General features: G+C 31.9%; 6 protein-coding genes across 7 annotated transcripts; 3 read left to right on the plus strand and 3 right to left on the minus strand.

The window, feature by feature from the left end:
- Nucleotides 1-87: 87 nt before the first annotated feature.
- Nucleotides 88-456, plus strand: LOC107940307 (WASH complex subunit 1). The gene has a single exon (XM_016873745.1). The coding sequence runs from the start codon at nucleotides 88-90 to the stop codon at nucleotides 454-456; it is 369 nt and encodes a 122-aa protein (XP_016729234.1).
- A 564-nt stretch (nucleotides 457-1020) lies between these two features.
- Nucleotides 1021-4695, minus strand: LOC107940321 (thiol:disulfide interchange protein TxlA homolog). The gene is made up of 3 exons (XM_016873761.2): nucleotides 4542-4695; nucleotides 3890-4404; nucleotides 1021-1552 (listed from the first exon to the last, which is right to left on the minus strand). Exons 2-3 carry the CDS (start codon nucleotides 4343-4345, stop codon nucleotides 1397-1399), a joined length of 612 nt encoding a protein of 203 aa, XP_016729250.1. The 5' UTR covers nucleotides 4346-4404; nucleotides 4542-4695; the 3' UTR covers nucleotides 1021-1396.
- Nucleotides 1647-3795, minus strand: LOC107940322 (uncharacterized protein PAM68-like). Its single transcript, XM_041114794.1, has one exon. The coding sequence runs from the start codon at nucleotides 2413-2415 to the stop codon at nucleotides 1828-1830; it is 588 nt and encodes a 195-aa protein (XP_040970728.1). The 5' UTR covers nucleotides 2416-3795; the 3' UTR covers nucleotides 1647-1827.
- Nucleotides 4696-5858: 1163 nt separating the features above from the next.
- LOC107940308 (early nodulin-like protein 2) lies at nucleotides 5859-6831 on the plus strand. The gene is made up of 2 exons (XM_016873746.2): nucleotides 5859-6156; nucleotides 6317-6831. Exons 1-2 carry the CDS (start codon nucleotides 5976-5978, stop codon nucleotides 6553-6555), a joined length of 420 nt encoding a protein of 139 aa, XP_016729235.1. The 5' UTR covers nucleotides 5859-5975; the 3' UTR covers nucleotides 6556-6831.
- Nucleotides 6832-8993: 2162 nt separating this feature from the next.
- On the minus strand, nucleotides 8994-14139 carry LOC107940309 (transcription factor MYB44). Of its 2 annotated transcripts, XR_005928231.1 has the most exons (3): nucleotides 13345-14139; nucleotides 9454-9522; nucleotides 8994-9083 (listed from the first exon to the last, which is right to left on the minus strand). XR_005928231.1 is itself a non-coding variant. In XM_016873741.2 (1 exon), the coding sequence occupies exon 1, from the start codon at nucleotides 13941-13943 to the stop codon at nucleotides 13356-13358; it is 588 nt and encodes a 195-aa protein (XP_016729230.1). In that variant the 5' UTR covers nucleotides 13944-14136; the 3' UTR covers nucleotides 13268-13355. The 2 variants fall into 2 exon arrangements, 1 of the variants encoding a protein (XP_016729230.1); XM_016873741.2 differs by lacking the exons at nucleotides 8994-9083; nucleotides 9454-9522 and having other exon boundaries at nucleotides 13268-14136.
- Nucleotides 14140-21161: 7022 nt separating this feature from the next.
- On the plus strand, nucleotides 21162-27486 carry LOC107940324 (uncharacterized). The gene is made up of 18 exons (XM_016873764.2): nucleotides 21162-21569; nucleotides 21653-21831; nucleotides 22099-22203; nucleotides 22295-22363; nucleotides 22499-22646; nucleotides 23156-23238; nucleotides 23475-23530; nucleotides 24294-24430; nucleotides 24551-24641; nucleotides 24722-24787; nucleotides 24862-25078; nucleotides 25597-25698; nucleotides 25796-25881; nucleotides 25976-26098; nucleotides 26246-26315; nucleotides 26401-26492; nucleotides 26980-27084; nucleotides 27172-27486. The coding sequence occupies exons 1-18, from the start codon at nucleotides 21256-21258 to the stop codon at nucleotides 27283-27285; spliced, it is 2157 nt and encodes a 718-aa protein (XP_016729253.2). The 5' UTR covers nucleotides 21162-21255; the 3' UTR covers nucleotides 27286-27486.
- The last annotated feature ends 134 nt before the right edge of the window (nucleotides 27487-27620 follow it).

Here is a 27620-nt window from a genome sequence, read left to right on the forward strand (position 1 = left end):
GTTCCATTGCTCTCTTTCTTCTTCATTTCTGCATTACAAGCACCACCATCAATCATTTTCCGGTTCTGGGTCACCACTAAAATGTCAATGACGGTAACCCAGCAACCACCGCCGCCGCCGCCGACGGTGACTGTACCTGACCAGCAGCCATATCACAACTCTCAAACCACCACCCATCCTTCCCTTCCTCCTCTTATAGGTGTACTTTTAGTTATCATAATCCTAGGCATTATCGCCGGCATGATCGGACGTCTATGTACGGGCAGGAAAATCATGGGTTTGGGTCATTTCGACATTGAAACTTGGATCGAAACAAAGTGTTCTTCTTGCATCGACGGTAGGGTTTACCCTCCTCCGCCCCCACCACCACGGCCAGCTACCTCCGTTTTATCACCACCAATTCAACAACAGCCACCACAGCAAGAAGATCAATCTCCACAAAACCTCACCACTTGACATTGATTCTTAAAACATGGGTTGTTCTTGTCTTGTAATTTATGTCCTTTTTTTGCTAGATTTTTGTCAACTTTGTAACATTTTTATTGTTGGCATTGCTAGTTTTTATTATGAACTTCAAGCTCAATTGGTGATGATTATGGTTTGTAGGTTATGGAACTTTATTTTTCATTTGAAAATGTTTGCCAAATCTTTATTTTATTTTGTTCAAGACCCTCCCCTAACCATATATTAAACCCCCTAATTATTGCAAAATCAAGCCAAATCCGACCTCTAATAAGGTTTAATATAAGAGTAAATTAGCCATTTCCGCTAAAAATTTTATTTATTTTTATTATAAAAAACTAGTGTAGTTAAAAAAATAACTAGACAATTATGTGTAACTCGTGCTAACGAGTATAAACTAATTTTTAACAGAAGAATCAACTTGTTTTTTGATCAATGTATAAGGACTAATTTATCTTTTTTTAGTAGAAAGGATAAAATGTAATCTAATTCTTAGTTAAAGGAACTCCATAATACTTTTACCCCAACATCAAATATCATGAAAACCAAGAACGCACATACACCAGGTAAAAAGTTCACTATATTTATCTCTATCAAAACGAGAGTGAAGCCCTGCAGGTCCCTAGTGCCGAACATGGCATGAGTCGCGGTTAAAGGGGGATCTTGTTCATCGCAATATTCGGTTAAGCAAATACCGAAACAGATCATACAGTACACAAATAACAGCATGTCCTCGTTCCTACTTATCTTCTCAAATGTCGGGCTGACAACGTAGGAAAATTTTGTTACATACATTGATTATGAACATAAAGACAGTAGTCAGAATTGCATCATGGATAACAGTAGTTAATATGTTGGTTTCTAACTCTTCATGTAAAGGACTAAGGCACTGTAAATACGAGACTAAAAATACTTTCATTGATGCGGGCAAGAGCTACCCATCGGATGTAGGACGCTTTATCTTGAGAAGATGAGAGAGGCCTGCGATTACATGGAGTCGACTACTTGGGATACCGGTCTTTGCCAGTGCCAATCCGTTTTTGTCCAACAGCACAAAGCAAGGAACATACTTGATGTCGTAATGGAGAAGCTATATGGAAACAAATATCTGTAAGTAATCAACCCGAACTTATATATACAGTTTTTACAACCCCTAGCTGCTGTTTGTTGTATGAAACATAAAGTAAAGCAGAATTTTTTCTTTATTAGATAGATAATGAAAACAACATTGCAGAGAGTGTTTCCTTTTAGGCACCAGAAAGAAACGAGATTGGGTTGTACATTAAAAGCCGTAAATATGACACCTACTACTACTAGAGGCAATCGGCTAGATGTTGATCCAACGTGTGATGAGCACAGCACCAATCACCACTGCCCATTATTTTCTTCTTTCCACATTTCAACCCAATTGCGTTGAGCTTCTTCCAGTCCCAGCAAAGAACCCTTCTTCTTCGGGTCCCAACTCGCAGACAAAGTCCCATAAGCAATCCCAAGCGTTGATGCCCCAAAAGTAATTAATGTAGTCAAGAATGGCAGCCACAACGGCGCATCCCATAAGTTTTGCTCTTTCACTACACCAAATAGGTGCAGTAAAGCCAGACCCGTGGCCATTGGAACTCCCACAGAGACCAAAATCCTTGCTATCATCCTCTCAAACACTACCTGGGGAATTTCCTCATCCTCATTCTTCTTCTTGTTGTTGTTTGAGCTTTTTTTGGCAGCGTTTTCTTCCACGTTAGCCTGTGGTGTGCTGGAAAATCCTTTGGCGTTGGCTTGAAGTTTCCATGTTGATGAGAGTTGGTTTTGTTTCTGGGTTTTGATGATTGTAGGGAGGATTGTTGGCGATATTGAATCCCATGAAGAAAGCTTTGGAAGGTAAAAGTGCTGGGTTTCTAGTGAGAGTGTACTCTTCATTATTTCTGTCAGGTTCCTTTCCACCAAGCAACGTTCCATGTTCTTATAACTTAATTATCTTATCCAAAACTTTGAATGGCAGTGCTTTCTCCAATAATTTTAGTATGAGATATTTCCATTTTAGATTTTACATTTGTTGAAGAATGAAGATAACATTTATATTTTAAAATATAAATTTTTATATTTTGGATTTAAATTTAAAATTTTATATTAATACAATTTAATTATATTTGAATAAAAATATTATAATTTAATAAAATATTGTGCCAAAAAAAATTATTCAAATATATAAAATCATATTAATTTTACATTGATATAAGATTACTATATAATTTTGAAAGAAAAATATTATCTTCATTCTGCACTTCACTAGTATAACTTACAATACCTTCCAAAGCTTTCTTCATGGGATTCAATATCCCCAACAATCCTTCCTACAATCATCAAAACCCAGAAATAAAACCAACCCTCATCAACACGAAAACTTCAGTCCAACGCCGAAGGATTTCCCGACACACCACAGGCTACCATGAAAGAAAACGCTGCCAAAAAAAGATCAAACAACAACAACAATGAGGATGAGGAAGTTCCCCAGGTAGTGTTTGAGAGGATGATAGCAAGGATTTTGGCCTCTGTGGGAGTTCCAATGGCCACGGGTCTGGCTTTACTGCACCTATTTGGTGTAGCAAAAGAGAGAAACTTGTGGGATGTGCCATTGTGGCTGCCATTCTTGACTACGTTCATTACTTTTGGGGCATCAATGCTTAGGATTGCTTAGTTGAGACCCGAAGAAGAAGGGCTCTTTGCTGGGATTGGAAGAAGCTCAATGCAATTGGGTTAAAATGTGGAAATCCAAAATATAAACACTCTCTGCAATGTTGTTGTTTCCATTATCTATCTAATAAAGAAAAAAATTTCTGCTACTATACTTTTTTTTTGTCTCATACAAGAAACAGCAGCTAGGGGTTATAAAAACTGTATATATTTGGTTCACTAAGTACATGATTTTAAGAAAGAAAAAGTGCAATAACAAGAAAGTTATGCAAAGAGGTCTCTTCGAACTTTGTTACTCAAATCATGTTGTTAAACACACTTCCTTCAAATAGCAAACCGAGAATATCCGAGAACCTCAAACACTGCAACGGCCAAAGGGCTGAATATCGAACTTAAGAGGTCTTTTTAGGTCCATATAAAGCCATATAAAATGGGGGGAAACGAACCTCATTCACCAAAACTAGGAAAGAAAAGGAGTGCTACAATACTATCACGAGAAATTCTGATATTGAAGCAGAACAGGAACAAAAGAGATTGACCTATGGATAGGAAATATGATCTAATACTGACCCTAAATACCAACCGACTACAGCCTATAGTAATATCCGTAATCTGAGTCCATGTCCATCAAAAAACTAAATGCAAAACATGTCAAGCATATACATCATAGGAAAAAACAATAGCATTTCGTATTTCAATCTCGAACATATAATAAAAAACCGGGAGATAAAAAAGTTACCTCAGGCAACCATTTCTCGTTCTCGGCATCAGCCAAGACAATGTTCAACCAATCCGAGTTCCTGTTCTCCACTTCCATGACAAACTTAAGCAAGGAATTACATAAACTACATTTTGGCGAGTAAAACTCGATCACCGTAGCAGATTTCCCACTAGCCAATGCCGATGCAAAAGCCCTCTGTTCAGCTTCCCCTTGTTCATCAGGACTCAATGGTTTCCTTTTAAACTTCAAGTTCTCATTTTGACTAACCCCAAAAGCTATTTGGGTAGGGTTTAAATTACTAAACCTTAAACCCGAAACTGAATTGAATGAATTTAGAACAAAGGAACCAAGATTTTGCATAGATTTGAATAACCAAGGACCTTCAAAGGTACAAAGATTGGAACTTTTAGACTGTTTGTTAACATCCCAAGGCCATTTTAGACAAAACAAACCTTGTTTAGAACCAGAATTCATCTTCTTGTCTAATTATAACCTCCAAAATCCTCTTTTTTTTCCACAATAGAGTAAGAAACCTAGATTCAAAACAAATATACATAACATTTAAGATCATATTTGTAGTTGATTTTCACAATTATAAGAAATAAGGAAATAAACCAGAATTGTTAACCCAATATTAAGAAAAAAAACAAGGGCGTTTTAGGAGAGTTACCCCTCTGAACACTTCAGTTCCAAAACTGAACTCTGTCACCAAAGATTTGCAAGGAGGAAAACAACAATGGTGTAGGCTATGGGGACAACATAAGCCAACAATGATTTCTTCATGTTGTTGGGCTGAGTTGTATTATTGACTTCCACGGGTATATTTCTTTGGTGTGAGATAAGCCCTTTCTTTTAGGCCTTAAGGATTTGCTCTTCTTTGTTCAACCCTTTAAGCCCAAACTAGAACTTCCATTACCAGACCCAACAAATCTATAATTTGATTAGATTTTCATGTGGTAAGGCGAGGAATTTAGTAGTGAGAGGCTAAAATAAAATTATGATTTTTTTGGAGGGCTTTAAAAGAATTTAAATTGAATTATGGATAATGGTAAGGACTAAAAGTGTTATTATTTCATTTAACAAAGGGTATAAGGTTTCATGCCTCGACCTGTGCATAAATGGTCTAGAAAAATGGGTTTAGTTTAATCCACCTGACCCAATACTTAAATCATTCTAAAAGCCCATTTACTCAAAGTTCGATGACCTAATAAACATTTTGATAAGTTATAAATTATGGGGTTAATTTGAATTTTAAAGATAGAAATACTATAAAGTTTAAATTTTTTTCTTGAAAATCTTGTAAGTACGTTTAAATATTAGTTGTTGATGTAATTTAATTTGAGGAAGACTCAACTATAACTAAATGACTCCATAACCTCGTACGAATCCTCCATAAGAGAGCATTTACTCTTAACTGACTTCAACTCATCACTTTAAAGACAATAACTAATTGTATTATTATGTCTAATAAAGTTCTAAGTAGACTTGTTAAATTATGTCAAATTAAAATGAAAAGATTAAATCTCAAATTTGAACGCAGTAAAAGAACTAAAACAAAAATTAGACCAAAGATCATTAATTAATCTTGTAATTGAAATAGATTAAAGTCTTAGTTTGGTTTTTGACTTTAGAGATAAATAAATAAAAGTTAAAAGGCATTTAGTTAACATCCAACTCCAAATAAATGAAAGTTAGGAGAAAATGCCATCATTTGACAATTAAGTCTTCAACATTGAAAAAAATTTCATCTAACTAACCCACAATTGTATTTTGATGACCCAAAGGACCCCCTAATCATATCCCAGTTTTTGTTTCAAACTATTGGATTTCCACCCAATTTTTTATGACTAAAATGCTGTTCTTCAACTCATTTCAATGACAATTTTACACAATGTTCTATTGGACCGTTTCATGTAGGTGATATTAAGGTAATTTAGCTAATGAGAAAAGAATATATATATATTTGATTCTAGATGAGGATCCCATTGTCATGCATGTCTTTCCTAAATATATATATATAAGGTTTTAACTCCCTTCTCCCATGGTCATCATTTCAATTACCTAGCAAGTTTTTTATTTCCCTCCAAGCAAATCAACTTGAGAGATGGCTTCAATTGGTTTCAGTGCTCAACAAATCATCCTCTTGGTTGCTTTAGGTGCTTCTCTTTTGACTGTCACTCGAGCTGCGACGGTGATCGTCGGAGGCTCTGAAAACTGGCGTTATGGCTACAATTACACCGAATGGGCGGCCAATACTGCACCTTTTTACTTCCAAGACACCTTAGGTACTTCATACAAAACTAGAGCTAATTTAGCATTGTTGGTGCACTTAAAAACTGCTTTTGCTAAGTGCTTTCTAAATTATTTTTAAACTCCAAAAGCTACGTTAAATACACCCTAAACACCATTATTTATTTAACCATTTGTCTACTTGCTGCCGCACAGTGTTCAAATACGAAAACAGCACCCCACCACACAGTGTTTACTTGCTGCCAAACTTGTGGAGTTACTCGACCTGCGAATTCAGCAAAGCAAAGCTATTGGCTAATCCAACACAAGTGAAAGGTGATGGGTTCGAATTTATGCTGAATCAATGGAGGGTTTTCTATTTTGCTTCTGGCGAAGCTAATGATTGTAAAGAAGGGTTGATGAAGATGGTTATTGTCCCTTGGCCACGTTTTTAAAAAAGAATATCATTTGATATATATGGATAGATATTATTGTGTCTTTCATTAGAATGTTTCAATCATTGGGGAGAGGATGATATATCAACCATGATTGAATATATATAATAAATTAAGGGTTTTTATCATTGCGAATAAAATTGTTGTATGTTTAGTATGCATTTTGTTTTTTTTTTTTGCTTTATATTAATGTACTTTATAAGTGGTGAAGTATTGGTGTATGTTTTTTTTGTTAAACAAAAGGAATTGAGTTTCTTTTTCCTTGTTGAATGCAATCATATATGCATAAGAAGTATATATATATATCTTTTTCCATCTTAACCATACATTTTTAGTAGTTTTCTATTAGCTAGTTTTCTTCTTTGTTGAATTTGAGTTCTTGTTTTAGTATATTATGGATTGTTTTGAGTTTCGATGATTTCGAATTTGGGTTAATTTTAATATGAATTGAATCAGATTGGGTTGTTAATTGTCTATGGTAAATTTGAGTTGGGTTAGGTATTTAAGTTTGGATTCTGATTGATCAAATTGAATTCTTGAGTTCGGGTCAAATTTGATAATTTTATAGACACAGTTTTGAGTAAATTTTGCTTTGACGTGAACTTAAATCCAAACAACTACCAATAGTAACAAAGTTGCATGAGATAAACTTATAGAATCTTATAGAATTAAAAAAAAATCTAATATTTTATATAGTTAAAATGTTATAAAGTCTCATAAAAGTTCAAATTTCCTTATAACTGTGCCAAGATTCTATTCAGTAAGGTCTCTAATGGAAGTATATTTATGAGAAATGTGGAGTCTCAGTTCCAGAAAAAATTTCAAGCTTCAAAAGATTTGTTTTATTATTTAAAAATTAATAAAATATTAAATATATATTTTTAATTAACATTTTATATATTTTTATATTTAAATTTAAAAAATATTTTTTATTATTCAAATTGAAATTGAGTCGAACAAGTGAGTTACTCGACCTATGAACAGGTCGAAAAAGTTAATACTCTAAAGTGGGATAATGTGTTGATTGATTAATTGAATCTATTTCCAACTAAACAGAAAACAATGAAATTTTTTATTTGAAATTAAACTGTAATTGGAAAAATAATTTTCAAGATAGATTTTACACAATAAATGTTAGCTTTATTGCAAATGGTTTGAATGTGTGCCTCCCCTCTCTTTAATGCTTTTGCTTTTTTCGAGTTTTAATATTCAAACTCGAAATCTTATTCAAGAGATATCAATATCTTTACCATTCGATCCAACAAGCGTAATGATTGTTTTTTGTTTTAATTTCTTGTTTAAGCTTTTGAGTAGCAGAGAAAAAGATCTTTTAATATTTAATAGCAACATCGAATTTCAACAGTTTCAAAATTAAATCGAGTTCAATTGAAAAAAGTTTTCTCCCATCTCTATTTTTTCTATTAACAAAACTTTTAACCCTTTTGTTAAAAAAAAATTCGTTTTGGTTGACAGCTATTTCCAGTTTGAGACACAATTGTATAAGTTGGATTTTGTTCTTGGAGAAAAAAACTTAAGTAAATTTCACTAGTAATTTGATTTGTGTTTTGAAACAAAGATCACTACAAGATTCTTACAATAAAATAAAACAAATTGATTTACCATAGCTGTCCAAGTATCAAACCTAGGCCTCCAACTTGATGATGGAAAAATAAATCATTCTATCTTTCCGATTTATAGTTAATTTCATCCGTGTTTTCTATTGAAATTTTATATTTGTTGAGAAAAGACAGACTCTTTTTAGAAAATTTCTCAAATTTTTGTTTATCAAGAGTTGATAAACTTCTTAATAGATTGGTATTGTTTTTAGTGAGGATTTGTCTCCTGACTAAGAGTTGATAAACTTCTTAATAGATTGGTATTGTTTTTAGTGAGGATTTGTCTCCTGACTTTATGGAGCACCTGAGTGCTTAAGGCTACTTAAAAGGACAATGGATTCAATAGAGAGGGCGCATCTTGTCAAACTGAACTGTGCGTGGTGCTTGATCACCTTGTCACCTTCCAAAGAAATGTGGGCATTTGCAATTAGTAAGGTTTAAACCTATGCCTTATTCCTTGAAAGATGGTTTTCAAGTAGCCTCAAGCGCTCAAGCTCTCCAAAAAAGTCGAGAGTCAATCTTCCATTGAAAACAATACTAAACTGGTGAGGAATCCCTCAATAACATTCATACAATCATGTCATTTAACAAAAAAAAAAAAACAAATTATTTAATGAATTCAAGATAAACAAATTCTGAAAAAAAATACTAAATTAAAAATTTTGAATTATAAAATTATTTAACTTTTTAATTACATAAATTAAATCTCAAACTTCAAAATATAAAAGGTTGTAAGATGTTCAATACTTTTTAATATGTTTATTTTGTACTTATTTTTTTGAATAAATTTCGTTATAGATTATTATCATATCTTTTTTTTTATGCAATGCCTAAAATTATTCATAGCCCCTCCCCAACCCTTAAATAAGAAGATAATGCGCTTCAAAGCACTCGAATCCACGTCCTCCTGCACTAACAACAATACCAATGTCGATTAAGCTAAGACTCAATCGCCAATTTTAAATTATAAAGTTTTTTAATATTATTTCAAACAAGTAAAACGAAAATGTAACACCCTTCGCCCGTATCCCTCGCCAGAACAAGGTTCGAGGTGCTACCAGATTTAAACTCATCCATTTATATAAAACCAGACCGTAAAAATTTTTGATCAATTTTAAACTTTTCATACACACGTATATTATCCTTTAATCGGGCTTACAAGGCCCAAAATATTCATGAGGCATTATTAAATATTTACCAATATCTTAGTCTTGTATCATTTACTTACTCAACTTTACAACTCTATACATGCCATAGACTCGAAACACTAAGATTTACTTACGTTGATAGCGTATACTTGACAATGTGATAATATCTCTGACGGCCTTCAACCCGAGCTAACCTGGCAACCCTAGGGAATATGGGAAAGAAAAGGAGGTAAGCTTTACGCTTAGTAAGTTCATAAGAAAACAATAAGCAACTCATTAATAAGTTTTATCAATGTTTACAACATAATCACAAATTCACTACAAGTTGTCTTCCTGAGCAATAGTCACTAAATTATTTATATCTGGAGCTACAAAACTCCAAATCAATTGCTGTTAATTTTCCCTGAAAATAGACTCATATATATTCCATACATAAAATTTTCAGAATTTTAGGTTTGGCCAATCAATACCAGATTTTTCTTAAAGTTTCCCCTGTTTCACTATTTGACTAATCTGACCACTCTTCACTACGAATCAAATTTCTCATTGTACAGAATTCAAAATATGTTCTATTTGATTTCATTTGAAACTAGACTCATTAAGGAGTCTAAGCATATAAATTTTATCTTATAACCATTTTTTTACAAATTATAATGATTTTCTAAAAGCAGAACAGGGGACCCCGAAGTCATTTGACTCTATCCCACGCCACTTCAAATATCTCATTATCAACAATTCTTTTGCTTACACGGTTTCTTTTATAAGAAACTAGACTCATTAAGCTTTAATTACATAATTTATTCAGCTTCTAACTCAACTCCAACAATTTATGGTGATTTTCCAAAATTATGTTACTGCTGCTGTCCTAAGCAGATTTATTACAAATTTACACTTTTGACACATTCTTTGCATTCACATTATTTAAACATGTATATCACCAATCAATTTCATCACATATCTATAATTTCACTCAAGCATAATCTCAATACAATACATCATGCTCAATGATTCACACACAACCGTTCAAATTAGCAATTATAAGATGATTCCGCACATAGTCCACCCTTATCGATAATTTACGATGCTTTTGCCCTTACTCACATATATGATATAGGCATTTCCACCTATGCTTCTCATTTCACATTCATGATTCAATTCCAGTCGATCTAACATGCATAAGAATATATCACATACCTGGCCAACTTAATGCATTGAACAAATTCAATTGCCGATTTAACACAAGGTCTCATAGTCTTAGACTTTTATCAAATCACCGGCATTTAACCTGCTAGGTTTTAAACCCGATAATATTATTCACCAGCTTAAAGCTTGCTAGGCTCAAAGCCCAAATATCACCATTATAAAGTCGTCTCATAAATAATTCATATAATATAGCATGTATACCTGTTCACTTTGCTCTATTTAATCATTCAATCACAATTTATAATTTCCCTTTGAATCATTCGATATTTTGCACACTAAGTGTCATTCTCAATATCTCGCACACTAAGTGCCATTCTCAATATTTCGTACACTGAGTACCATATTTGATTGCCCTGCACACTAAGTGCCACATTTTGTCGATTTGTCGTCAGACATTAAAATATTCACGTATATACAATTTATACAATATTAAAGCATTAGAAACATCAATTTAACAATGCTTATTGCATACGAACTTACCTGGCTAAATTGTAGAGATACCAAAGTTCAGGGGCATTTTGGTAATTTTCTCATTTTTCTCGATTTTCCACCCGATCTTGATCTAAATTAATAATTTCATTCAGTATATTAATTTAGACATTAAAACACCTCATTTCATACAATTTGGTCGTTTTTGTCATTTTTACAAAATTACCCCTAAAATTTTACTTTTATTCATTTTAGTCCCTGAGCTCAAAACATGCAAATTAACCATTTTTAACCATAATTAAGCTTAGCCAAATGTTCATGGTATCAAAACAGTCCATAATTCACTTTATGGCAAAATTATAGTTTTGCCCCTAATATTTCAACTTCTTTACAATTTAGCCCTTATATCATAAAAATGCAAATTCATGAAATTGAGTAAAATTCTACTATAGATGAATATCACTAGTGTCTCTAGCAGCCCACACATTTCATTTATTTGACATTTTAACCAAAAAGTTTTCACATTTATCAATTTAGCCCTTAATTGTCAATTTCACAAAAATTCACTTAACAAAAAGTGTTTAACTATCAACAAGGACTCATATTCTTCCATTAAACTTCAAATCCCTATTATACTCATCAATGGCAAATATCAAACTATTCAATGGTTTTGCAAAATAGTCCCCTCATTAGATAGATTAAGCAACAACGATCCCGAAAATATAAAAATAATTAAAAACGGGACTATAAATGCCTACCATGCATTAGCTGAAAGTTGAAAGCTTCTTCCATGGCTTCTCAAGCCTTCATATTCGGCTGGTAAAAAGAGAATGAAAAAGATGACACCTTGATTCTTTTATTATATTCATTTTATTATTATTTTTAACCAATTTACAATATTAACCTTTATACACTTTATTTATTACACCAAATGCCAAGCCATCATATCCCACTATCTCTTTAATGGGCTAATTACCAAATAAGGACTTCTACTTTTAAGTTCTATATCTATTTAATACCTTTAGGTTATAGAACAAAACTTTTGCACTTTATACAATTTAGTCCTTTTTGTTTAATTAACTATCGAAACGATAAAATTTTTCAACGAAACTTTAATACCATCTTATTGCCACTACTTAAATATTTATAAAAATATTTACGACTCGGTTTATAGAAACAAGGTCCCGATACCTCATTTTCTAAACCCACTTGACCTTAGGGTCATTCCACTTGAACTTAATAAATCACTTATAAAACAAAAATCACAATATCAAAAATGTTTTTAAAATCATAATTAACTCGTAAATATTAAATATAATATTTACCAACCTACTCATTCGGATTTGGTGGCCCCGAAACTACTGTTCCGATCAACCCTAAAAAAAAGGGGCTGTTACAACGAAAGTAAATTATATATATGATATTGTTTGTAAATTGAACTTGGAATATTCTCAAAATTTTAAATTGGTCCTTAAAGTCCTTTTTAGTCAAAAGTCATATTTAAAGTATCAAAATTGATCCTTTACAAATTAATATGAAAATTAAAAGTATAATTCTAAGGACCAAATTATGAATAAACCTTTGTATGCCCGTGAACCCTACTTTCGTACTTATATATATGTCGTCATGAAAATCAATATTGTCCGAACAAAATCTCCTAGAATAAGGAGAAATTCTCATTGTTTTGCCCCCAAATCTTTTTCAAAATTTCAAACCACTTATTAACTAATTAAAATTTACTTAAAGCTCGATTGATATCGATATTTTTATCAGTATAGGAGGATGTGGCTTTAAGTATGTTGAAATGTATTATCCTCTTATTTAAGAGTTGGAAAAGAATTATCGATAGTTCTAGACATTATATAAAAAAATACCTTTAAACTAAAGCATATTAATTTCATAAAAATCTTAAAATTACCTCTCTTCTTTTTGCCATTTTAAAGTAAAAAAAAAACACAAAATCCACCATATTAACATCAAATACAAATTTAAAACCCCAATAGAATACATAAATAACATTTTTTATCAAAGTAATTGAAAGGTCCTGTATTATAAGGATTGAATTAAATTAAATTAATCTCTCTATTATTAAATGAATTAATTTAGTCCCTATACTATTAAAAAGAATTAAGCAAGTTCAAATTGTAACAAAGTTATAAAAAAATATCTTTAAAAGTATTATTTTTCAATTAAAATTCAATTCTAAACAAAAGATTAATTTACAAAACCATAAAAAAACATTATAATTATCGTTAAACAATAAAGGTTAATTATATTTCAATTTAGGATTATTTGATTCTTTTAAAAGTACAAAGATTAAATTAATTCATTTAATAATATAAGGACTAATTTAATCGAATTCCTATAACAGAAGGACCTATCAAGAAATTCACCTTTATTTTCATCAATGAAGCTTCGATGTGTTGCTTGATAATGTAGAGCTCATATAGTCTCTAACTTCGCTAGCAATCACACCCTTCATCGCATCCCAAAACTCTGCCGTTACTTCCTCTTCTCTCCTCCCCTCCACCGTCAACCCCCCACCACTCCCCGGTGGCGCAAGAGTCAACGCCGTCAACACCTCCTCCTCATCCACCACCACAGATCCCTTCTGTTCCGTTTTTTGCTCCCTTATTCTCCTCTTCAACGTCGAGTTCCAGTGATTCTTCACAGCATTATCTGTCCTCCCCGGCAACAACTTAGCAATAGTAGCCCACCGATTACCATAAACACAGTGAGCAGCCAATATAGTCTCATCCTCCGCTTTTGTAAATGGACGGTGTTCAACATCAGGACTGAGCTGATTACACCACCGTAACCTACACGATTTCCCTGAGCGACCCTTTATGTATCGGCTTATCAATGACCAGTTCCAAGCACCGTATCGTTCAACAAGACGAGTTAAAACCCGATCTTCTTCAGCACTCCATGGACCTTTGATCCTTGATGACTCCGATGAGGATGTATCGGATGATGATGAACACCCATTCATCGCTAATGAAAGTTGGCAATGAAGATTATGGGGAATTTGAAGTGGATTTTTTTAAGTTAAAGATGGAGATTTTGAAAGGAAATGGTGCATGAATGTAGCAAGGCAAGTAGCGAGTGGGTACTTCCAGGAAATAGGGTTATGGCTCTTTTTTTTGTAAAGTTGGTGGGGGGGGGGATCTAAGGAAGGTTTTGTCTAGTAGATGAGTAACCTTTGGCTCTAGGTTTTATTTGTTGACATTTTTATTTTGTTTTGTAAAAGATCTGTCTTGTCATTCTGTTTTGTCCTTATTTTTTAATTTTACCAATATGGGTCCAAAACCCAATTTCTTTCTCAGTTGGAATGTTGAGAATTTTGACAGAAAATATCAAAGTGTTTACGTTTTGATCATTAAACTATTCGAAAGTTTTTATTTAAGTCATCGAATTATTCAGAAGTTTTTTTTATTTAAGTCATTAGATTGTTAAGTTCTTTAAAAAATTTGGCTAGCAAACTCCATCTGATAATTCAACAATTGATACGGTGGATTAGTACCCATCAATGAGTAGAATAACACATATTAGGTCCAAGTTAATCTAGCTGCTAGTGTCGAAGACCAAAGAAGAAAGTTGTTTAGATTTTGGTTTATAGATTCATGACATTCAAAGTTTTTTCGTGAAAAAAATTGAATTGTAAAAGAGAAAGGGAAGAAGAGCTTTTGTTGGTGTAGGCAGTGCGAACAAATAAGGCCATTTAGTAATGATTTTAACAACCTGGTGACTTAAATCAGGGCAAAGTCAAAATTTAATTTTTAGAGGGGCAGAATTAAATTTTATATTTTTATGAGAGTTAAAATGCAAATTTTCCATTTTAATAGCCTATATGTTTATATGTTTTAAAGGACTAAATCAAAATTTTTTCAATTTTAGGGGGCCAATGTATAATTTTACCTATACTAATTTAAAATTTTTATAAATTATAGAAAGCCAAAAATAAAAAATTCTCATTTTAGAGGGGCCAGGACCCCTACTAGCCCCCTCTAATGTCACCCCTAACTCAAATGAAAATTTTTAAAAAGCTCAATGACCATTTTGTAACTTTTTGAATTTGAGTGATCAAAACGTAGACTTACTATTAGTTTAGTGACCTTAAATGTAATTTACCCTATATTTTTAATATCTTTGGGTATTCGATAGTTATATTGAACTCAAATGAGGATTATACCTCAATTGTTCCTTTTTTGTTTCCGTGGAGATTACTTCTGTTAGCTAGCTCAAGTAATAATAAAGTGTCTTATATCCTATAGGGCATGGGTTCAAGATCAACTATACATATTGCGTATGATTCGTTTTCTTAAGTACCCAACATAACACTCTCTATGTATAAACTTGTCATCTCTTTGATTATCTTTTCAAGCACTTAGGCTTTCGGTAAAGTTGAGAGACAAAACCTCCAAAAATAATACAATACTTGTTGAAGAGTTTACTAACTCCAAATGAAATACATTGTTGTGAAAAATGTTGGTTTAATAAAAGTTTAGGTTGAAAAAAAATTGTGATTTAAAAGTATGGTGAAAGAAAAAATTATGGTTTTAAAATTTTATAGATGTTTGACATTGTTGTGAAAAAAATGTGATAAGAAATTATCCAGAGGATTGTTAATGTTAATTTGGTTTATTTCCTTGTATGAGATTGTCGATGTTTGGTTCGACTAAGCTTAAAGTTGAGCTAATCGAACCCCATTTTGAGAGACAAGCTCTTACAATGATTTTTTTTATCTATAAAATTCGATAAAAATATCATACAGACCTTTATATTAAGAGTTAGATTACATTTTGTCCCCTCTACTTAAAAAAGGGACAAATTATTCCTTGTATATTAGATCAAAGAGTAAGATGGTTCTTCTATTAAAAATTCCATTTGTCTCTCCTATTAAGTGATGACGTATGATAACTAAGTTGCCTTTTTTTTTAGTAAATGAGGCAAAATATAATATAACTCTTATAGGGATCTCTATGATATTTTTACCACAAAACTCTAAATTCGAGACATAACTTAAGAGGTATTAAATTTCTTACCACCGGTTAATTTAAAATTTTAAATGTATGGAGCAAATATTTAGGGAAATGGGTGGAAAAATTAAAAAATTTCAATTTAGTCAAAGTAAGGGTGTTATTGGAATGAAAGGGAAACCAAAGGATGAAAAAAATAATAATAAATAATCATTCCCGTAGACGACAGGAAAGGCAGAGCTGTTTAACACATAACATTAGAACAAAACGTTTTAAAATGGAAAGTGGGGCCTCCCACCCTCCTACTTTTTCAACTACTTTAGTTCTGCCCGCCGCAGATTTTCAGCTGTAAGTCCAAATCCATTGTCACTGAAATCAACGGCTCTCATTCAACTTGCCGTAAATATCCGATTTTATTACCGTATAATGTTTTTAAAAATATTTAGTTTATTTTTTTTTTCTCAAAGCAGTTTATTTCTTATATTTTGTTTTACTTAACAGCGGTATCAGTTTTCGAGTTGGCTATCGTTCGCCTTTTCCCTCTCCTATCAATCATTTCTTTTTTTTCTTCTTCTCATTCACTATACATAATTTCTCTCTTTTCAGTTTGCAGATCTATTTTGTCGGTATCTTTGTTGTCTTCACAAGTTGTGATGGACAGATGGCGGTGTTTGTTGTTTGCTAAAACTCCACTAGCCACTAGTAGGTTTTCTTGGAAAGTGGGTGACTCTTCGTCAACTTCTTAATATGTCTCTATTTTGAAAGTATTTTAAAATAATAAATGATTCACATGTCGATTTGGACTCGTGTTATCTTAGTTTTATATGTTTTTTGTTTGTTTAATAAGTTTTCAGTTTTTGAAGTTTTTATTTGCTCTTGTAGCTCGTTTTTTAGTATTGCTTATGCATGTAATCTTAGTTTTACAAGTGATTTTAAGAATGGTTTTGTTGTCATCCTATCTAGTTTGGTGAATGCTCAATTCTTTTGTCGATTTTTGCTTGCTGCTTTGTATATCCGAGGTTGATTTTCTTGTCACATTAAGTGCTTGCAATCACTCCAGATATGTCGTGCTTGAGTTGTCACAAAGCCAACTGTCAACATGTCATAATGTTCTATTGATGCTGAGACTAAAACCTTTGTTGTGTTGATAGAGCTTGACCTTCACTATCTACGACGAGTGTTTGCCATTTTTTTTTCTTTGAATTGTATGATTCTATTCATTGAATGAATCAGTGAATTTACATTTTAAAAACAAATTGTTTAAGTTTAGAGTAAACTAGGGGTGTGCAAAATTCGGGCAAAACCGAAAAAATTCGATTAACCGACCAAATTCGGTTAATTGGTCGGTTAACCGAATTAATTCGGTTGGAGGTCGGTTAAAATTTTTTTGAGTTTTCGGTTACCGGTTAATTCGGTTCGAAACCGGTCGGTTAATCGAAAAAATTTAATAAAAAAAAATTATAATATATAAATAGCTCACTATTCACTCAAACCCAATCCAACATAAACCCAAGTACCAAATCTAATATATATTAACCCAAGTACCCAACCCAACCCAATTACCCAACCCAATCATAAAAATTACAAATAATTGAATAAATAAAAATAAAAATCAAAAACAAAAAATAAAAATGAAAAACATATAATTTTATACAAATAATTCGGGTAATTCGGATAATTCGTTTAATTCGGTTAATTTTATACTTATTTTAACCAAAAATTAAAAAAATATAATTTTCGGTTAATTCGGTTAACCGACCGAATTAACCGAAATTTTTTTTTGAAAAAATTTCGGTTTGGTTAACGGTTAAAACTTTTGAAAGGTCAGTTAATTTGGTTAATGTTATTTCGGGTCGGTTAACCGATTGAACACTCCTAGGTAAACTACAACAAATGTCACCAAATCATTAGTGAGTTTACATTTTGGTCACTCAATCTCAAAAAGTAACAAAATAGTCATTGAACTACTTGAAAATTTTCATTTAAGTTATTGAACTATTCGAAATATCTTATTTAAGGCACTAGGCTATTAAGTTTTTTTTTTTAAATTCTGCCTAGTGAGCTCCAAGCGATTAGCCGGCGATTGATATGATAGAACAAGATCATAAATGAGTAGAAGAACATATCTTAGATCCAAATAGATCTGACAGCCGGTGGTGAAGATAAAAAAGAAAGAATTATTTGGATTTTGCTTGCAGATCCATAACGTTCAAAATTGTTCCATAAAAAAAACACTAAACTACAAAATAAAAGAGGAATGAGAGCTTTCGGTTAGTATAGGCAGTGTGTATATATAATGTCATACAACAACACTTTAAACAACCTAGTGACTTACATAAAAACTTTTGAATAATTTAATGACCATTTTATAACTTTTTGAAGTTAAGTAATCAAAACGAAAATTTACTAACAATTTAGTGAAAATTAGTGATCGTTGGTGTAGTTTGACCTAAAAATATTTCTTTTGAGTTTAATTAATTAATTATATAACAATAAAAAACAATTTCAATTTGTTAATCCTAAAAATATTTATTTTGAGTTTAATTAATTAATTAATTAACAATAAACAAAAAAATATCAATTATTATATTTTTAAAAAAATACAAAAGGATTAAATACTAAAAAGGAACAGGTCTCCACATAGGACGGGCCCCACTTCCAGCCTGTAAGAATCTCACACGATTCGAGTTGAATCCCTTTGACTTTTTGGTCTATTTTTTTATCCAACAACTCTCTCGTTTCACTCTCCACTACGGAGCGCGTGTCTTACTCCCTTCATCATTGCCATCAAATTTAGAATATTTATTTATGATTTTAGTCCCTCCACTACACTGAAATTTAGGGCCTAATCACCTACATTAATTTGACATCTAATCAGAGTCACCTGAAAATTATATATATTTATAAGTTGATTTAAGGCTAAAAGTTATTTTGATAAATATTTCACATCATCACTTTAACAAAAATAACCAATGACATTATTAATTGGACCTATTAATAACATTATAAAAATGTAGAACTAAATTATATATGTCAAATTTTAGTAAAGAGATTAAATATCAAGTTTCATAATAGAATAGGGACTAAAAGAACAATTAGCCCTTTCCAAAACTAAATATTATATGCGACATATGCATAACAAAAGAGAATAATCACAATGTTTTACTATTAAGTACTTTAGAAACTTCAACATTGAAGTTCGAGTCTTTTTTATGTAAATTAAGTGAAGTGAGTTAATTTACTGAATTAATTAATTAATTCAATAACTGTAATGAATAACTCTTACAATAATTAATGACATAATTTTAAAAAAAATTACAAAATGAACAATTGAGCAAACAAAAATGTGTATTTTTTTATGTTTGTTTTATAATTTACGAAGACTAATCCTTTTAGGGTTTTTAGCTACTATAGTCAATAATATTTTTAACGAGGTTTTAACTTGAGCTCTCTTTCTAAAAAGGTAATATGTTTTAATGTTGCACTCAACATTTATTGGTTAATCGATTATTCGTATTTGTCCAATTACACTATAAAAATCCATTTAGGATGTTTGAATTGGATTAAATCGACCAGTCGAATAGATTAAAATGAGAGTTTATCAAGGAATCAATCCAAAATTTTTTTTTTAAATCAATTAAATAAAAATCAGTATAAATCAATATTTTTTAAATATTTTTTAATAAAATTGGTGTTCCGCTAAATTTAGAGGGCCAAAGGGGTGGCTTAATTAGGGAGTATGATGCACGCGGTAGCGAAAAAAAGGATAATGATAAATTGGAGTCTAGCAATGTGAACCGGGGATTGATACATGATTGCATCTCTACCGTACACGTTTCAGACGCACAGACATTTAGTATTTTTTTGTTAGAGTTTTAGGTGGGCCTGTGATATTTCCAGCTGGGCACCAAAATCTTAGGTAGAGAAAATCGAGGTAAATTATGATGATTTAAACTTAATTAAAAGGGTTTTATTTAATCATTTTACAGTGTCAAAATAAATATTTCATAATAAATAATTCGTTTTAAAAAATGTATCTTTAAAATTTATTAAGTAGAAAGTATTATAGAGTACTATATTATAAATTAAATTGTATTTTTATATATTATATAATTTATAAAACATAAAAATTAAATCTATAATAATCTATAATATTATATGTATCCACATATTTTGAGTCAAAAGTCTTAAAAATTTGGAATTAATTTTATTGATAAATTTATAAATAGGTTACAATTTGTGAATTTTTTTTACAAAGAAAATTCATTTGATTATTCTCTTCGGTTTGAGCTTCGATTCAAGAGTTGTTTGACTTGGTCTTGGAAGGATGCAATTTTCTTTAAGAGTCATCGAGACTTAATCTCGAATTAATGGTGTTTGTTTCAAGAGTCGTTGAGATTTAATCTCGAAAACGGGTTTGGACCATTTTATTTAAATTACTCATATTATATATCTCATACATATCATTAATCTATATAAGCACGAATCTGAAAATAACATTTGAACTGATGAGAATAATTTTTTATTTTTCATCGTATTACTAAATTCACATTTAAAAATAAAAAAGTTGAAGTAAAATAGATGTTGTAATAATTATTCATTAAAGACTAATTATAATTTATTAAAAGTTGGAGTTGTGAGAATTATATATTTAAAAATAATTATAATTTAATTTATAATTATTAAGTAAAAAAATATTGTTTTAATTTTAAAATAAAGTTATTACGAATCTAAGTATAAAATATAACGAAAAAATTAACTATAATTATAATTACAATTACTAATTAAAATTTGATGAAGTTGTTTTATTAATGTAAAATAAAGTTATTATTGAATAAAATTCTAAACATTTGAATAAATTATCATTTAATTAAATTAAATTATCTATGTTAATTAGTTATTATTTTGAATAATATTATGTGGCATTAATTATATAAAGTAAAATTATATTATAGTTTAAATATATTAAAAATGGCGATTTGAAAATTTGTTATTATAATATTTGAACTGATAAATTAATATATTTTAATTATATTTGATAATTTAAATAAAAAATATTATTTTATGTTAATTATAACAAATAAAAATAAAATATTTAAATTTAATTAAATATTAAATTTGTAAAATCTTGTTTATAATTTTATTTATTTTAATATTAATATTTGTATTTCATAATTTTGTTGATATATTTAAACTATTATAGATATACACATCAAAAGCCATTGATTTCCGAAAGTCCAACGGTATGGATGATTCCACGATGACAAGAACTCAATCCTACCTAAAATACACCTGTTTACACCTGATCCACTATCAAATTCTTCAATGGCTATTTCGAGCCTCACTCGCTTAGCCACTTCCACCATTACTTCACCACCTCCATTCACCACCGCTCTCATAATTTCTCGCTATTTCACTAAAAGAATCATCTTCACCACCGCTACTAAAGAAAAGAATCCACCCCGCAGTTTCAAAACAATGTCTTCTTCTCTAAACAGCAAAGTAATAGCACCGTACGGTTCATGGAAATCACCCATCACAGCCGACGTCGTTTCGGGTTCATCTAAACGGCTCGGTGGCACCGCCGTTGACCCTCAGGGTCACCTCTTTTGGCTTGAGTCACGACCTTCTGAATCTGGGTAATTTCAATGTTTTTGAATCGCTTATATAATATCTATTTTGATATCGATTATGAGTTTTGCCTTTTTTTTTTTTGGAAAAGGCGGGTGGTTCTTGTCAAGGAAGATGGAGATGAACCGATTGATATTACTCCACCGGAGTTTGCTGTACGGACGTTGGCTCAAGAGTATGGAGGAGGAGCGTTTAGGATTTACGGGGATACTGTGATTTTCTCGAACTATAAAGATCAGAGATTGTATAAGCAATCAACCAGTTCCAAAGGTTCATACTTTTACTGTGTTTTCACCTTAAAAAGTTAGGATTAGGATTAAATAGATTGAATTTGTAAGTTTAGAGTGTTGAATTTGTTGAATTTTTAGAATTAGGACCAAATTGGAAATGTTAGGGTCTAAATTTGTTATTATACCAATCAAAACCGGTGACCAAAATAATAACACCCTCGAACTGGGTGTCTATCTGGTAGTTTATCCTAAAAGTTAAGCTTTTTTATTGGCTTTAATTAACTGATTCCAATGGATGGCAGAGCAGGTTCTTGTCCAGTACCAATCACTCCAGATTATGGAGGACCAGTTATAAGTTATGCCGATGGGGTTTTTGATTCAAGGTTTAATCGTTATATCACCGTAATGGAAGGTTAGTCACTTTGTTTTGTATGCTCCTTTTCTCTAGAATTAATGGGTTTTTGAATTGGCCCTTTTTATTGATTCAATCTTATCTATCACAGATCGCCGTGTAAGTAGGACAAATTCAACCACAACAATTGTAGCAGTGCCGCTTGACGGGAATATCCAAGGTACTTAATTTCTCTAGAAATGCAACTTATCTTCTTTGTAAATTATGTTGCATATGATGTTAACGTTATCTGTTATTGTTTGTTGTTTCGTATGTTTACAAGAAATGAATTTTGTTTCCTTTTGTCAACTTTCAGAACCAAATGTATTAGTGAGTGGCAATGATTTCTATGCTTTCCCTCGATTGGACTCGAAAGGTGAAAGGATGGCATGGATTGAATGGAGTCATCCTAACATGCCATGGGATAAATCGGAGCTCTGGGTTGGCTATATTTCTGAGAATGGGTGAGTTGAATTCTTTCAGTGGTCACATAGCTCGTCTTTGGAATTCTTTTTGTTTCGTATAACATTCCTTGTTTAAATTGAAAGCTTAGTTGGTATAGAGGTAAAAGTACCATAGAGGCCTCTGTAGTAGGAGTCAGATTGTATTTTGCCTCCCTCTACTAAAAAGGGGGGAAAATTAATCCTTGTACATTAGATAAAAGAGCATCGTTTCTTTTAAAAAATTCATTTATTTTTACTGTTAAAAATCGATGTTTATGATGGAATAAGTAGATAGTGATGCCATGTATACGTAATGCTATGTACAAAGACCAATTTTTTAACAGTAGAAATGAAATTTTTAATAGGATCAATTTGCTCGTTGTCCCTTTTTTTTATTAAAGGGAGCAAAATGCAATCTGACTCCTACTATAAGGGCCTCCATGGTACTTTTACCATGTTTTTGATTGTTGAATCTGTTCATCTTTGATACTATAAATATATTGATAACTATGGATTGGTATGTCACACAGAGACATACACAATCGTGTTTGTGTAGCTGGTTATGATCCTAAAATCGTGGAGTCTCCTACTGAACCGAAGTGGTCCCCTACAGGTATTCTGTGATAATTTTCTTATTTTATGAACAATTCTAAATATGAAATATAGGCTTCCATGATACTTACGTAAACATTTTGGAGTTTTCATGAATGAAACGGTATGTTCTTTAACATCTGTGTTATTGGGGAAAGTCCGTCCTCCCCCCCCCCCCCAAAAAAAAAGTGACGATTGATGTATCAGTTGTTTAATAATTTATCAATGAAATATTAAAATATTTTTGAATTTGTGCAGGAGAACTATTTTTCATTACAGATAGAAAAAATGGATTTTGGAATCTCTATAAATGGGTAAGTTCCTTTTTGTTGATTGCTTGTAATAGCTCTAATTAGTATTATAAGATCAGTTTCATTAATTTTTTTTGGCATAATGATAAATTTAGCTTTAAAATTTTCATTTTCTGCTAATTTGACGCTTATTCCTTTTTTTCTGAGCTAAATTTGATTATTAACCTTTTAAGAAAGTGTCAAATTGCTTTTCTTTAACAGAAATATTGACTAAAACATCAGTTTTTTAATGAAGTTGGCATGAAAAACCGCGTGGCAATTTACGCGCAATTCGTACTGACATGACACTATTTGTTGTATATGTCACTCTCAACAAATAATTTTAAAATTATAAACGTAAAAAATAAATCAAATTGAAAAAGAATTATAAGAAGTTCTTAAAAATAAAAAATATTAACATGAAGTACACGTAGATTGCCACACGGACTGCTATGTGTAAAAATTTAACATTTTAGTCAGTATTTCCATTAAAAAAATCAATTTGACTCTTTTTCAAAAGGTTGATGGTCAAATTTTACTATTTTTAAGAGGTTGAAGGCCTAATTTAACATACACAAAAAAAGAAAAAAGAAAAAAATGCCAAATTGACAAAAAGATATAAGCATTAAGGGCTAGATTTGATATTATGCCATTTTTTCCCATTCTCTTTTCTCCCTCCAAGGTGGTTTGTCCAGGTTTTCTGCATTATAGTACTTGTTTGTGCATTTATCCAACCTTAAAAGAGTGTCTATCAGAATTAATCACCTTTTATCATCTCTTGGAACAGGTTGAATCTAAGAACGAGGTGCTTCCACTTTATCCTTTGAATGCTGAGTTTGCAAGACCATTATGGATTTTTGGGATGAATTCTTACGAGTTCATCAAGAACGAGGCTGGAAAAACCTTAATTGCTTGCACTTATAGGTAATTCCGAGAAAATTACTACCCAACATACTTTGATATACAAATAAGATCTTTGTTGGAAAGAGAAAAAAGAACATTTTTAGTTTTTTGTTGATTGATACCTTGAATGTCTGAATGCAGGCAGAATGGGAAGTCGTATCTTGGAATTTTGGACGATGTTCAGGGTTCATTTTCACTGCTCGATATTCCTTTCACGGATATAGACAATATTGTACTTTCAAAACCCCAGATTTATTTGTAGGTAGGAAATTATAATGACTTTCTTTTAAAGATATGCTTTTTCATTTGCAGGCTTCATGGAATGATTATCTGTATGTCGAGGGAGCCTCTGCGGTTCCTCCTTCATCAGTGGCTAAGGTAAGGTTGCCCTCTTCTTCTACATGTAGAGATCTTTTGATTACGGTCTTAACATTCTTTTGTTGTTGTTGAAGGTGACTCTAGATGGCCGTAAAGTAGTTGATTTCAAGATTTGTTGGTCGTCTTCGTCAGATTGTTTAAAGTACGAGTCCTACTTTAGTCAGCCGGAGTTAATTGAATTTCCGACAGTGGTTCCTGGTCAAAATGCCTATGCTTACTATTATCCGCCAACTAATCCTCTTTATCAAGCTAGCCAGGAAGAAAAGCCGCCATTGCTGTTGAAAAGTCATGGTATGATATTTGCTAAATCTTGAAAACTGGTTAAATGCCCCTTCACTTAATGAGTGTTGTACCCCATGCATTAGCAAATTCTTTGGTAAAAGTGCCACAAAAGACCTTGTAAAAGGAGCCAAATTGCATTTTACTCACTCTACTAAAAAATGGGTAAATTAGTCCTTGTACATTAGATCAAAGAGCAAATTGGTCATCTTGTTAAAAATTCCATCCATTTTTAATGTTAAAAATTAGTCTTTGTATGTCAATATAATGTACATGTGGCACTCCACGTGTCACTGTTTGGTTTTTCGGCCAAGCACACTAGTTTTTTATAGTACAAATAGATGAAAATTTTAACAGAAATGACTAATTTGCACTTTGATCTAATGTACAGGGACTAATTTGCCAATTTTTTGAGTAGAATAGGCAAAATGCAATTTGATTCCTAATACAGGGGCCTCTATGATACTTTTACCTAAATTCTTTCCATATTTGATTGCATTATGACGTATATGTTACGAAATATATGGCAGGAGGACCTACTGCTGAAACTCGTGGAATTTTGAATTTAAGCATCCAATACTGGACTAGCCGAGGTTGGGCATTTGTGGATGTTAACTATGGTGGAAGCACAGGTTTGTTCTCCTTGCCTAACATGCAGACACATTCATTTTTGGTTTATATCTGATTAAGTATGGCGCTTTGTTTGGACTACACGACACAATTTTGTAGGTTATGGAAGAGAATTTCGTGAACGACTTTTGGACCGTTGGGGAATTGTCGATGTTGATGACTGTTGTAGCTGTGCTAAATTTTTGGTAATTTGTTCAAATATTCCCAAAATTCTAATGAATGGAGATATATCGTATACAATACTGCTCTGTCATGATAATGCATGTTTCTTTTCTCTAGTTGGAGAATGGGAAGGCAGATAAGGATCGACTTTGTATAACAGGAGGCTCTGCTGGTGGGTACACAACCTTAGCAGCCCTTGCTTTTAGAGATACATTCAAGGCTGGAGCTTCCCTCTATGGGGTAATTTATTTCTCATTTTTTGCAATTAAGAGTCCACCGAAATATCCTTCAGTTTTGTATTTTGGCGCTGTATGCATATATCTTGAATCTTATAAGCACAAAACTGAAAACCGACAGTTTTATATGGTATAAATCTTTTCTGAACAGGTAGCTGACTTAAACTTGTTGAAGGCCGAGACACATAAATTCGAATCCCATTATCTTGATAAACTCGTTGGTAATTAGAAAAAGTCAACCAATCACTAGTTTGATTTTAAATTTTTATCCTTTTAGTTGTTTATCATATCCCTTGCCATTTGCAGGAGATGATAAGGCTTTCTTCGATCGATCACCCATCAATTTTGTAGATAAATTTTCTTGTCCCATCATTCTCTTTCAGGGACTCGAAGACAAGGTACATAAATTTTCTTCTAAAATTCTTTTTTGGTACATAATAGTGAAGATCAAGGGGTTATTAGTTAAGACTTGAGTTTGTAGAAGTACCATGGAGGCCTCTATACCAGAAATCTGATTGCATTTTGCCCTCTATTCAAAAAATGGTCAAATTAGTCTCTGTGTATTAGATCAAAGAGAAAACTGGCCCTTTTGATAAAATTTCATCCATTTCTACTATTAAAAACTGGTCATTGTCTGGTTATTCTGTCATATGCCAGTTTTTAATTGTACAAATAGATGAAATTTTTAGCAGAAAGGACCAGTTTATTCATTGATCTAATGTACAAGGACTATTTTGTCATGTAGAGGGGGCAAAATGCAATCTTACTCTTAGTCGGGAGCCTCCATGGTATTTTTACCCCTTCGTCACTTGAAATTTGTCTTAGAAAATTGTTATTGCAATTCAAGCAGACTTCAGTATTTTGAATAACCTTTACGTGTCACAGGTTGTACCCCCGGATCAAGCTCGTAAAATCTACAAGGCATTGAAGGAAAAGGGTTTGCCTGTTGCTCTTGTCGAATATGAAGGTGAACAGCATGGTTTCCGCAAGGTATATATACATCCCACTGTTATATGTATACTTCGAATTTTTATCATACCGAAATATGATCGATCCTTGTGATACGTACGTAAACAGGCTGAGAACATTAAATTCACGATAGAACAACAAATGGTGTTTTTTGCACGTTTGATTGGACGCTTCAATGTTGCCGATCCCATTACACCGATCAAAGTAGACAACTTCGACTGAGCACCGATATAAGTCTTTTAGTTCATGGAGTTCACTTACGTACGAATTACTTGTAACATATTACTGTTTTATAGTTTTCAGGTAGCTCGATTACTAGAGTCTGCACTTAGAACACGTAAAACTCTTTTCACCACTGTAAACCCGAAAATGTAGCCTGATAACCGTAACGTTTTTCTATGAATAAGAAGGGTCATTTTCATATCTCTAAGTTCTCAAAACGATCATTTATTATTTAGGGCCACCACCGTGGTCCTCATGGCAATGGCTTTAAGTACATTTTCATTTTCGTCACAGCATAGCAGAAGGTAACATGGGTGAATGGATAAAGTATTAAA

The sequence above is a fragment of the Gossypium hirsutum genome, chromosome A06 (genome assembly GCF_007990345.1).
Source record: "Gossypium hirsutum isolate 1008001.06 chromosome A06, Gossypium_hirsutum_v2.1, whole genome shotgun sequence".
Taxonomy (NCBI): Eukaryota; Viridiplantae; Streptophyta; class Magnoliopsida; order Malvales; family Malvaceae; genus Gossypium; species Gossypium hirsutum.

Excerpts from the sequence above, each read along its gene's own strand:
- LOC107940307 (XM_016873745.1), top strand. The coding sequence starts at position 88 with ATGACGGTAACCCAGCAACCACCGCCGCCGCCGCCGACGGTGACTGTA.
- LOC107940322 (XM_041114794.1), bottom strand. The coding sequence starts at position 2,415 with ATGGAACGTTGCTTGGTGGAAAGGAACCTGACAGAAATAATGAAGAGT.
- LOC107940321 (XM_016873761.2), bottom strand. The coding sequence starts at position 4,345 with ATGAATTCTGGTTCTAAACAAGGTTTGTTTTGTCTAAAATGGCCTTGG. Across the intron at positions 1,553-3,889 it reads ACGAGAAATGGTTGCCTGAG|CTTCTCCATTACGACATCAA; the intron begins GTAACTTTTTTA and ends GTTTCCATATAG.
- LOC107940308 (XM_016873746.2), top strand. The coding sequence starts at position 5,976 with ATGGCTTCAATTGGTTTCAGTGCTCAACAAATCATCCTCTTGGTTGCT. Across the intron at positions 6,157-6,316 it reads TTACTTCCAAGACACCTTAG|TGTTCAAATACGAAAACAGC; the intron begins GTACTTCATACA and ends GCTGCCGCACAG.
- LOC107940309 (XM_016873741.2), bottom strand. The coding sequence starts at position 13,943 with ATGAATGGGTGTTCATCATCATCCGATACATCCTCATCGGAGTCATCA.
- LOC107940324 (XM_016873764.2), top strand. The coding sequence starts at position 21,256 with ATGGCTATTTCGAGCCTCACTCGCTTAGCCACTTCCACCATTACTTCA. Across the intron at positions 22,364-22,498 it reads GCTTGACGGGAATATCCAAG|AACCAAATGTATTAGTGAGT; the intron begins GTACTTAATTTC and ends GTCAACTTTCAG. Across the intron at positions 23,239-23,474 it reads ACCGAAGTGGTCCCCTACAG|GAGAACTATTTTTCATTACA; the intron begins GTATTCTGTGAT and ends GAATTTGTGCAG.